The sequence below is a fragment of the Coregonus lavaretus genome, assembly GCF_964263955.1.
Source record: "Coregonus lavaretus genome assembly, chromosome: 6".
Lineage (NCBI taxonomy): Eukaryota > Metazoa > Chordata > Actinopteri > Salmoniformes > Salmonidae > Coregonus > Coregonus lavaretus.
Window position 1 is genome coordinate 44,111,986 of NC_139993.1, and position 12,169 is coordinate 44,124,154.

Below are 12,169 nucleotides of genomic sequence, written 5' to 3' on the forward strand. Positions count from 1 at the left end.
GGGGACACGTCTAGCACTGCAGGATTTGAGTCCCTGGCGGCGTAGTGTGTTACTGATGGTAGGCTTTGTTACTTTGGTCCCAGCTCTCTGCAGGTCATTCACTAGGTCCCCCCGTGTGGTTCTGGGATTTTTGCTCACCGTTCTTGTGATCATTTTGACCCCACGGGGTGAGATCTTGCGTGGAGCCCCAGATCGAGGGAGATTATCAGTGGTCTTGTATGTCTTCCATTTCCTAATAATTGCTCCCACAGTTGATTTCTTCAAACCAAGCTGCAGATTCAGTCTTCCCAGCCTGGTGCAGGTCTACAATTTTGTTTCTGGTGTCCTTTGACAGCTCTTTGGTCTTGGCCATAGTGGAGTTTGGAGTGTGACTGTTTGAGGTTGTGGACAGGTGTCTTTTATACTGATAACAAGTTCAAACAGGTGCCATTAATACAGGTAACGAGTGGAGGACAGAGGAGCCTCTTAAAGAAGAAGTTACAGGTCTGTGAGAGCCAGAAATCTTGCTTGTTTGTAGGTGACCAAATACTTATTTTCCACCATAATTTGCAAATAAATTCATAAAAAATCCTACAATGTGATTTTCTGGATTTTTTTTCTCCAATATGTCTGTCATAGTTGACGTGTACCTATGATGAAAATTACAGGACTCTCTCATCTTTTTAAGTGGGAGAACTTGCACAATTGGTGGCTGACTAAATACTTTTTTTCCCCACTGTATACATTTGCAAACATTTCTAAAAAGTTGTTTTTGCTTTGTCATTATGGGGTATTGTGTGTAGATTGAGCAGGAAAAAATATTTATTTAATCAATTTTAGAATAAGGCTGTAACGTAACAAAATGTGGAAAAAGTAAAGGGGTCTGAATACTTTCTGAATGCACTGTATGTGTATGCAGGGCTGGCTCCAGGCATAAGCGACAGTCAGAACTCAGTCGGGGTCTCAACTTATTTATGAGCGTAAGAATAGTAGAATACACCAGGTGCAATTTAGAAATGTGGTTGTGCATTGTTCAGCAGTTTATATCTTGTTATATCAGTCACTGACAGTCACTCAATTAGCCATGTCAGCTAACAATTTTTTGATTGGTAGTTAGCTGGCTAGACTATCTAAACTTGTGGTAATCAAGGCTGAATACTGACCGGGCACGCAGGGCACATGCCCAGGGCCCTGACCTCCAGGTGGCCCCCATTGATTTTGTTACTCATTCTCACTCCGATATCATATTAACATGGCATAAGTCATGGCAAAATGTGTAGAATTGCAGGAAATTAGCTTTAAAACATGTTTTTTAAAACATTTTTATCTCTGCCCCATGGCAAAATTAGTAGAATTGCATGAAATATGTTATACAATTGCTACATTTTCTCTATGCCCCATGGCAAAATGTGTAGAATTGCAGGAAATTATCCGTCAAGGGGGGCAACTAAAATGTTTTGCCGCAAGGTGGAGGGGAGAGGGGGCCCATCCAAATCCTGTACTTGTGTAGACCTGTTTCTGTCACTATACCACTTTCTCTCTCTCACTCTGTGTGTCTAAGACAATTTTCCCCTCGGGAACAAAGTTCATCCTATCCTCTCTCTCTTGCTCGCTCGCTCGCTCTCTCACACATACAGAATAAGGGCAAAATATTATTATTATTATTATATATATATATATATATTTATTTTTTTGTCATTTATCAGACGCTCTTATCCAGAGCGACTTACATGAGCAATCAGGGTTAAGTGCCTTGCTCAAGGGCACATCGACAGATTTTTGAAGTGAAATAATTTACTTACATGGTATAATACAGTATAAAAACGTAAATAGCACATAAATACAATCTATTTTCTGTTTTCAAACATTGAAAGCAGTTACAGACTCTACTGTTTGTGATGTAGCTGCCATTTCATAATTTCATCAGTTTGTGACACTGTAGGTTCGTTAAGCGCCAAAGCTGCCATTTAGAAAAGGCAGCTGATGTTGCTACAAAACCTGGGATGGAGCATCTTTAACTTGACTTCATAATACGGTCTTGTTCATCAATTTCACATAGAACGACTTTTAGACGTTTACACTGTAGTGCATAAGCATGGATATACAGGTAACTGCCAAAATAATGGAAAAACCAACATAAAGTGTTTTAATAGGGTGTTGGGCCACCACGAGCCACCAGAACAGCTTCAATGCATGTTGGCATAGATTCTACAAGTGTCTGGAACTCTATCGGAGGGATGCAGCACCATTCTTTCACAATAAATTCCATAATTTGGTGTTTTGTTGATGGTGGTGGAAAACCTTCTCAGGCACTGCTCCAGAATCTCCCATAAGTGTTCAATTGGGCTGAAATCTGGAGATGGCCATAGCATATGGTTTACATAATTTTCATGCTCATCAAACCATTCAGTGTCCACTCTTGCCCTGTGGATAAGGTTATTGTCATCCTATGGGGGCATAGCCATGGTAGCAAAAATAATGGGCAACTTGGCCTGCCCAGCATTTTTATACATGATCCTAAGCATAATGGCATGTTAATTGCTTAGGAATTGCTCAGGAACCACACCTGTGTGGAAGCACCTGCTTTCAATATACATTGATTTCTTTATTTTGGCAGTTACCTGTATGTTTAAAATAACTGATCTCTTAACATCAACAACAATGTTTTATAAGTTAATAACACCATAGCATTATTCAAATGTACAGTGTAAGGTAACGCATACTCCTTCTAATAAGTGTTAGAAAATAATATCAGAGAAAAATCTGATTGTCATAGATATACAATGCTCTAGCAACAGAACAAACCACTCTGTACACAGTATTTTTGCTTTACTGTACAGCATACTAAACAAACATTATTGTTCCGATGTGTCATATAGCTTGTGCTCTGTTCAGTAGGTAAGATATGTTATGCAATTATACAAATTCTAATACCACTCTTGTAAAGACTGCAATTATATGCTTAGGCACTTTTCAAGGCACATAATACAGGTTTGTCTTGCATGGTGTATGGTTTTCCTGTGTCTCAAGCTTAGACTGTACTTTCAAACATCATAATGAACTCAACAGCAACATCAGTGCTCTGGTATGGAGGAGGAGAGGGTGATGACGTCTTATGTCATCCACAGTGATTATGCCTCAATAGTCAAGCAGACCAAAAGGGGTCTATGGTGTCCAAAGGCTCATTTCTCCTTGACGTCAATGTTGGCGACACCATGGACCTGTGTGAGCTGCTTACAGTCCAGAGAAGCCACCAGTTTCCTGGATCCAGGCAGAGTAGGAACAAAGTGCTCCGTCAGAGTCACAGAGGAGTGACTGGCCACGTCACTGAGAGAGGAGATGAGAGAGACACTCAGAACTGTGCTTGTTCAGAACATAAAAGAACAGTGACAACATACGTCACACATAGTGCACCTTCAGAGTCATAAGGACTAAACCGTGCTTAGATGAAGCTGCAGATAGTGAACAGAATAATAATTGTTTCTCACCCAACAGCGATCTGTCGAATACTCTGCAGGCCCAGCCCCTCCACATGGAACAACACTCCCTTCAGCGTGCGTGGCAGAGGGTTGGTGAAGGAAATCTCAGCCGCCATCTTTTTCCCAACCACAGCCTCCCCTACCGGCTAGGAGGGAAAAGTATAGGGAACTGTTACCACTACAGAACATCTCTGAATCATATTGTCAGTAGACAATATCAGACACAAAGAAAGACAGATTATATACAGAAAGAAAAATGCTGTGGATACAATTCATTCAGTCTGTTTAGTTTTGTCTCACCTTAATGATGAGGTCAGGGGTGCGGAGGCGGAAGCTGAACTGAGTGGCAAGGACCTGCTGTGTCTCAGTGACCCGGCCTGAGAGGGTCAGCATCAGAGCAGCCTGGTCCACTAGCTGGTCCTGATAGTGCTGGTACTGAAGGATCCACTCCAGGGTCTTCACTGTTAGGAGAGGGGGACAGGACAGGACTAGGGATCAGAAAAACCTGGGCATGCAATGAATAACAATGTCTGACTGAACGTCACTGATATGTAATACAAGATATTCCCAGTGGCTCACCTTCATTGGGTAGCAGCTCCACAGGAGTTTCGTCCTTCTTGACGGTGGCCTTGAGCACGCCAGTGTAGTACATGACTGCCACCTGGCTGTGGAGGTTGATGGTGCGTGGTAGAGAACTAGCATTTCGCATTACAATGTTCAGTTCTGCATCTCCCCCCATGCGTGGCCCCTCCCCATCCATGGTCACCTCTATTGATACATCCTCAGCGATGGGAGAGGAGTAGGTATCTGGTTTGGAACCATAGCGACTGGCAGTCTCCACAGCAATGCGTTCCTCTTCTGTGCCTGATGACAATAAAGTCGGAATTAATGCATTTTACCTTCTGGGTGCTTGCCTTGTACAGGAGTCTGCTTGTATAAGTGTGTAATAAAACAATGATATGTAATGCATGTCAGTGTTTGCACAGCTATGTGAAGCTACCTTCTGGGTGCTTGTAAAGGTGTGTGATATCGTTGCGTTCGTCTGAGCCCACAGCCTTGGTGCTGATACAGTGGCCCACCGCATTCTTCTCACTGTGGATCTGGGTGAAGGTGCCATCCAGGTTCCTCTGCCAGTAGATCTTATCACTGTTCACCTACAGGACAGGTACAGCAGGAAGAGAGAGGTAGAGATGGTCGAGATGGAGGACATCTGAGACTAACAGGGGCATGTCATCACTGTGCATCTGAGATAGACATAGAAACTTTGTACCCTGCTAGCATGGAGAGCTGAGGTCAGGCAGAGAGAGGTATGAGAACGACATCTCAGCAAAGACAAAGGAATAAAGAGGAAGACACACTAGACTAGACTGACCTCGGCAAAGACGAAGGGCGAGTCATGTTTGAGGAACACTTGTCCGTTGCGGATGGCGGTGATGGAGGCAGGGCCGCAGCGGAAGGTGCCCTGGCTGGTCTCCTGGGGGGTGGAGTCTACCGCCTGCCAGCCACCATGACCTGGTGGCAAGTCTGGACGAGCCATCCAACAGTCGTTCCACACATGGAAGTTCCTAAAGAAAGAAATGATGGAGGGATGGGTTGTAATTTAGATGTAATCTAGTAAATCCATATTGTATTTACATAAGAGTGGTGTGTGATGACATTCTACTAACCAGATAGAGTCAGCGTTGAGGTGATCTATAGACTCCAAATTCTCATTGAAGTACACGTCTGTTGTCAAGGAGACATCTGTGTCATGGGCAGAGTTGAAGTTGGACACACTACGGGAGGGAATGCCCAAACACCTCAACACTGAAAGAGATAGGAGGGTGAGAGGTTAGGGGTCAATGAATATCAACCTAGCACACTCTCATAAAAGTCATTTGATCATGTACAAACAAACACACATAACTAACCTGTGGTAGTGACCCCAGAGAAGACCCAACACTGGCCATATCTGACCGGTGTGCCTCCGTCCTTATGATACTTCTTCAGGATGTCCATACTGCCACTCCAAGCTGTAGGGGAAGTCCCTCCCACATAGTTCCCTGACCAATTACCCTCCACGACCCCACAGTCATCTGGGGAGTTGATCTGGGATAAGGGAGACTATGGGTTAACTTTGAATTCAATTTAGAGTTGGAATAATGAGGTGCCAGTTTGGTTGGACATTGATTGGACTTAGAGGTGAGGTTAGAGGTAATAGTGTGAGGTTTTTAAGAAACCTTGTGTTTGCGAGGAGGACTCACCATGGCTGAAATGACTCGGACTACATTGACAGAGTCTCCCCAGCCTGAGGGGGGGGTCGCACTCTTCTCCAAAACATACAGACAGGCATCCAGGATCCCCTCATCAAACTGAGAAATAGAGAGGTAGAGATGGAAGGAGAGAGAGAAGCAGGGGCAATGACAGAAATAAGTTAGTTGGGTCTGTCCTACTCAGGCCATTTTCCCATCACCTGACTGACAATCTTCATGTTCCTTCACCTGTCCATAGTTCCACGTTCTTGCACCAATCTGGTTTTCTGTGCCATAGTAAAGCCTACCGACATCATTCAGGACATACTCATTCTTCTCCTCCTCATCGTCCATGTACACTGTGTCTTCTGATTGCGAGAGAGAGAGAGCGGTCAGATTCAGTTATTCAAAAAGAAAACAATTCCATTATGTGATGTCATCAGCCTGAAATGAGGATGGAGTGGACTATGGAGAGTCTCTGAGTTTACAGAAGGGTGAATGACTAGGTCCTCTGAGTGACACATATTTCCTTCATTACACAAATATATGGCTTACTTGACCGGTTAGATTATGTTTCATAATACCACCCAGAGATCTCGTTATGATAAGGAGAAAACAAATGTGGGTCTATTATGTTGGGTGTGAGTATTATTTTTAAGAGTCAGTGGGGTTGGCTGAGAACAGGGATAAGCTCTCTTTGCATTAACTAATTTAATCTCTCTCTCTCTCTCTCTCTCTCTCTCTCTCTCTCACCTTCACACCAAGGGTTAAACAGCATGCGGATGTCATTCCCTGGGTCATGTGTAGATGTGGCCTCGCCCTTCGGGCTATGCGTTGCCACAGTGAGCTGGTATCGGCCAATCACGGCAGTGGGCTGGGAGTTAACAGACAGCTTCATCCTGTTGCCATCCCGTTTCACGATCTTGGCCTCCCAACAGTCATCCTCCAGCTCCTCAACCAATGGGATGATGACATGGGTGCCCTTTGCCACTGTAGGCTGGGATCCTGTCCCAGAAACACACAGACATATTACTCAGTGGGATAAGAACAAAATGTGGTGTAATTCTGTGGTGCAATATCTCTTACTCATATTTTAACTGAATGTATCACTTTTTGCAAAAAAATAACCTGAAGTTGCTGTCCCTTGTTGCTATCAGGAAAAAAATATGTTGACATGTTGGCAACGCTGCCAAAAACAAGAGTTTCATATCGTAATAAAACTTTTCACACACACACTATGGCTCATTTCCTGTAGTTAGTTATAAACGCCATCGATGTATTCCCTCCCGAAAGAGTTCTATTCCAGATTGGTGACCGCACCCTGTCCAGCTAATACATAATGTTCTGAGAACCATATGTGTCTTAGAGCTTGATGAGAGCGTGGTTGTACAATGGTTATTTTGCATACAACCTTCCCACAACTACCTTCTGGGAATGGTGAAGGATAGTTGCTTGGCTTTGGAACATTCTCAGCACATTTAAGGAACTTCACAAAAAAAATGAAATTTCTTGGTATTTCATTACTTTAACAGAATGTTTTCTAAAAGTTCAAACATGGCTACATTTAAATGGTTCTCTGAACTCAAATAATTCAGAGAATGTTAAGAAACAACGTTCTTCTTTAGGAATTTCAGTACTTCATCATAAAGTTTTCTACAGGTTTTCTCATGGTTCTATTTAAAGCCATGTTCTCACATTGTTCTGAGAACGTTAAGAAAACTTTCCATAAAAACCACAAGAAAACTTCTAATGTTATTTAAAAAGATACATTCCATTCTCAGCATCATCAAAACTCTCTCTATCCACTATCTTGTTAAGTGTGTTCAGGTGTGTTGGCCACACCCACTAATTGGCCACACCTGATCTTAATGAGTGCTTGTTTCCTTTGAAATGGGGTCCCCTCACCTGGTTGTCTAGGTTCTAATTGAAAGGAAAAACCAAAAACCAGCAGACACTAGGCCCTCCATTAAATTATTTGGACACCCCTGGAGTAGACTGAAACAAACAGCTTTGTATGTGTAAAAAAAAACATTGTATGCTAGCTCCATCCTGATGACGCAATGGACTAATTCCATGAGCAGAGCACAGAAAATTATAGGTTTGAATCTCATTGATGCTGTGTCAAAATAAAGAAATGTACTGTATGTGTTTGCATGATTAATGCCTAAAGAAATACATTTCCATGTGTCCTATCTGTGCTTGGATTTCAAAAAGGTTAACCCAAAATAGGATAGCAGTCTTATTTAAACATTCAGTGGAAGTTTTAAGGAAGATATTAAAAAACCTCCAAATAACCTATCATTTCCGTTCTCAAAGCGTTAATAAATAAAACCAGGAAAACGTTCAAGGAACCAGAGTAAAACGTTTTTAGAACCTCTCTGCAACCTATTAAAATAAACGTTCACAGAACAGGCTAAATTTTCACTTCTGTTCTCCGTTTTACCAGTCAGGAAACATATGGCTTCGTTCTCACAACCAATGTGAAACCAAAAACATACTGTACATTCCCACAATTTCCAAGGAACCAAATGTGCTAGCTGGGTGCATTCCTACCATAACAGGGTGTGTTAGAAAAAACAAGCAGAAAAACTCACTTCTTCAAACACAAACACACACACACACACACACACACACACACACACACACACACACACACACACACACACACACACACACACACAATCCACCCACAGTACACTCATTCTAAAGAGCCATACAGTATCTGTCCTGCATGTTGCTGTTCTATAAATACCAGCATGGCTCAGATGGTGATTTGCTGCTTGTCTATTAATACACTGGCTACCACCCAGCAAGATTAAGACACATCTCCTCATATAGTACACACATACTCTAAGATAAAGTTTACAATCAAGAAGCTGAAAGGGCATGGTGAATTGAGTTGGTGAGCTGGTTGGTGGTTATTAAAGCTGTTTATGGTAGGAGATAGTTGTCAGTGGAAAGAGGGGATTTGGGCAGGACTGTGAGAGAGGCATTCTCCTCTAAAACACTGGAGACTTGCCACCAACCACACGGATGAATCAGTTACCATGGCGATAACCACCAAAACATAGTGGAGGCACAAGGCTTCAGAGACACAAGCACACAAACACTTTAACACAGACACACACACACACACACACACACAAACAAGCACACACGCTCATACCCGTAAACAAAAGTTTCATACCACTTAAAGTTACTTTCAAAGTTCCCATGATTAGTTATAAAGGGCTTACTGTTATCATGTGCACCTATTAGCCCTAGGGTTTCCCAGAAGGGGGACAGGGGAGGCCGTTGTTGAGTCACAGTAGCCTATCATGATTCTGCAGAATGTCTCACTGACCTGTCTTAAGCTCCAGGTGGAGTCTGTCTGTGTTGGGGTCATAAGGTCGTGAGAGGTCAAGCCACATCATGAAGGTCTTCCCCCTGCGGATGATGAGGTCATCACCATAGTAACGGTCTGTGTGATGCTCCAGGCGGTTCAGACCCATCTTGGTTTTCATCAGGTCTACGGACCGCACTGTCAACAACAGCTCTGAGACAAGGAGATAAGAAAGGTAGGCCATTTTAATGTCAACCATTTTGTCACAAATGCCACAATGTCTAGCGTAGTAATGATGAAAAGTTTGGGAGTTTTAAAAGAGTAAATTACCTTCGAGCTCACTTCCACCAGTGACTGGCTTGTCGCCATTCATCCCCGCATCGTTGTCTACATCCGGGATCCCGGTCACGACCATATCTGTGATGTCATCATCATCGTTCTGTCTTTGACAGCAGCAAGGACAGATCTTACATAACCATCGCCGACACGCCCCCTCCTCTGTGTTCTCCTCCTCTGGTTCCTCCTTCTCTGGCTCATCCTGCCCCCATCCCAATGTGACTGATGGGAACCTACCCACATTAGACCGAGAGTGTCTGACTGACAGCGTTTCCACAGGCATCCTGAGAATCAAAAGAAAACAGAGAGGCCCATGTATCGTTTTCATTTTGCTTGTGCTTATTACTCTATCATCAATCCAGATCCATCCGATAACTTTTGAACAGTTGCCATTATAATTGGCCAATGTGCATCACAAATCAAATGTTGTGCTCTCATGAGTGCAGGAAAGCTCACTATCATCTCCTATCGTGTGTATGTCGTCTTCCTGTCCTATGCTCCTTTATCCAACTCTTTCATAATCCTCTTTGTAGAGGCCTATCCAGTCACTTCTTTAGTCCCTCTGAAAGTCTTTCCCACACTCTGTCTGCATTCCTGCCTCTCACTAATTGTTACTACACAGTGACAGATCACAGTTTCAATGAGGAAACACTGGAAGAGGGCCGGCTCATTCCTTACATACTTGCCAATGAGGAGAATCAAAGAAAGGAGTGGAGAGATTGAAGATAAATTATAGACAGAGAAAGAAAGGAATGCTTCTTCTTCATTACTAAGAAACCTAACACCTCTGACCTCATACTGAAAAACAACTGGGAGAGGGAGAGTGAGAAAACATTCCACTGATTTAGAATTCACAATAGAAATTGCGCAACTGCTGAGATGTGTGAATAAGTGGAATAGTGGGATATAGGAAGTCTAACTAAAAATTGAAATACCTAACTAGTGCAAATATAACTTGAATTCTGTCACATTCGGTATGCACATGGATATGTATACATACAGTACGTTCAAACACATAATATGCACACACACACACACACAAACCATTAAAGACACACGGACACACGCTCATACATATGCACAATGATAGGATAAGAAGCACACCACCTGCCCCAGTGCCAAAAATATGAACGGGTTGAGGGCAGGACTGTACGGAATGGGAATGTGTTCCATTTGAGAATGACTGAATGTCCAGCTTGCTGGGTGGCTTTTAGCCATGTCCAGTAGACATGCTCTGTGTTGTAACTAGCTAGTAACTACAATATATTTACATGCAGTGGACAGACGGAAGATGTACAATGAATTAATTGCCCCTAAGTGTGGAGGAGAGGAGTGTACCTCAGAGCTTGAGTCACTGCAGCTAAATTATTTTTTGTGACATTTTGTGAAACAAGAGAGGGCCAGCAACCACACCCCAATGTAATTGAGGAATGATCTTCACTTATCCAGCGCTGAAAGAATATGCTCCCCATCTAATCTGCCAGGAGTTCATGTTTTTCCTGTGGCTGTGAGCATGTTTCAGACTCTGATATTGCTCGTTCTGATATTTCTTTATTTCTTTATTTTGGGGATTTGTGTGTATTGTTTTGTATTGTTAGGTATTATTACTGCACTGTTGTAGCTAGAAACATAAGAATTTCGCTGCACCTGCGATAACATCTGCAAAATCTGTACACAACCAATAAAATTGTATTTTATTTTTGAATTATTTGTTTCTTTGTTATTACTTTTCTGATATAATACTGCAGAAAACGAGCAATTAAAAAGAGCAATTAAATAAGGCAGGTCTCAAAATAACAGACCAATCCACTATAATGACACACAGTAGGCACTATATCATACAATAAGCACACACACAATAATCTAGCTAATTAACACACCCTGTCATACTGTGTTTTTTTGTGTGTTCTTTTTCTTAGTCACCCTTTCTGTTCTGTGAAAATCTGTTTGTCTATTCTTTGAATTACAATGTTTTCAATGTGGACGAATACATTTGTTATAACATTGCAGGTCTCTCTGACACTGAACAACTTGTATTGACTGCTGATAAAGACACTAATTGATTGGCCAAACAAATTAGTTCAAGGTGTATGTTACTTTGCCAGCAGCCAATCAAAGGTGAAAACCGATCAAAGACATGGTTTCATCTCCCATCCTTTTCCTCAAACTGGATGAGAGGGAATTGTATTTCACAAAGTGTCAAACACCACTAAGTTTAAAAACAGCAGGCTATTTGGATGAGAATTAAATGAATTCATGAATCATGATTTTAATTGTAAGACATTTATAGATATTCACTTACTTTGTAATCTATGTGTTGAGTTCTCCGATGGGATAGTGTTTGTTGAATCACCACTGGTAGCCGCTGACTGACCAGTCACGAGCGCAGGTTCAAAATAATATTGCCGTGGTATGCTGTGCGTGTCCTCTTTTCTTTACAGATTGTGCAGTCTTCACGCTGTGTTGAACTACTTAGTATCCTCCTCGAGAGACCTTTTAAACTAAAGATTATGAGACAAACAGTAGACACACCTTCCTCGCCTCCTCATTCTCCTGCCCTAGTCTATTGATACAGTATGAAGTCAGTCAGTCTGGGAACTTTCCCCGATTTGGACCGTCCCATTTCTCAAAATAAAGCCAGTGCAGTTGCGCGTGATTGACATTATTTCAACAGCTCGCGGGCTTAGTTGCTGACTGTAGCATTGTGTGTGTCAAAATCTAAACCACGAATAGCCTAACTTGTGTCAAACCTGCAAACTAAACTCTCAGCCCACCGAGGACTTTCACTTTTTACTTTCTAAAACAAATAACAAAGCTGATAC

General features: G+C 42.3%; 1 protein-coding gene across 1 annotated transcript; it reads right to left on the bottom strand.

The window, feature by feature from the left end:
• Nucleotides 1–2,401: 2,401 nt before the first annotated feature.
• Nucleotides 2,402–11,782, bottom strand: LOC311130775 (protein-glutamine gamma-glutamyltransferase K-like). The gene is made up of 14 exons (XM_084163573.1): nt 11,650–11,782; nt 9,342–9,631; nt 9,033–9,224; nt 6,443–6,694; nt 5,939–6,057; nt 5,702–5,809; nt 5,369–5,546; nt 5,126–5,264; nt 4,831–5,023; nt 4,459–4,612; nt 4,038–4,322; nt 3,759–3,919; nt 3,468–3,604; nt 2,402–3,306 (listed from the first exon to the last, which is right to left on the bottom strand). The coding sequence occupies exons 2-14, from the start codon at nt 9,628–9,630 to the stop codon at nt 3,162–3,164; spliced, it is 2,352 nt and encodes a 783-aa protein (XP_084019699.1). The 5' UTR covers nt 9,631; nt 11,650–11,782; the 3' UTR covers nt 2,402–3,161.
• Nucleotides 11,783–12,169: the final 387 nt, after the last annotated feature.

Bases quoted from the DNA above. Each gene is read 5' to 3' on its own strand.
- LOC311130775 (XM_084163573.1), bottom strand. From the start codon at position 9,630: ATGCCTGTGGAAACGCTGTCAGTCAGACACTCTCGGTCTAATGTGGGT. The intron at 6,695-9,032 runs GTCAGTGAGACA...TTTCTGGGACAG, and splicing joins CCACCTGGAGCTTAAGACAG to GATCCCAGCCTACAGTGGCA. The intron at 5,547-5,701 runs GTGAGTCCTCCT...CCCTTATCCCAG, and splicing joins TCCGAGTCATTTCAGCCATG to ATCAACTCCCCAGATGACTG.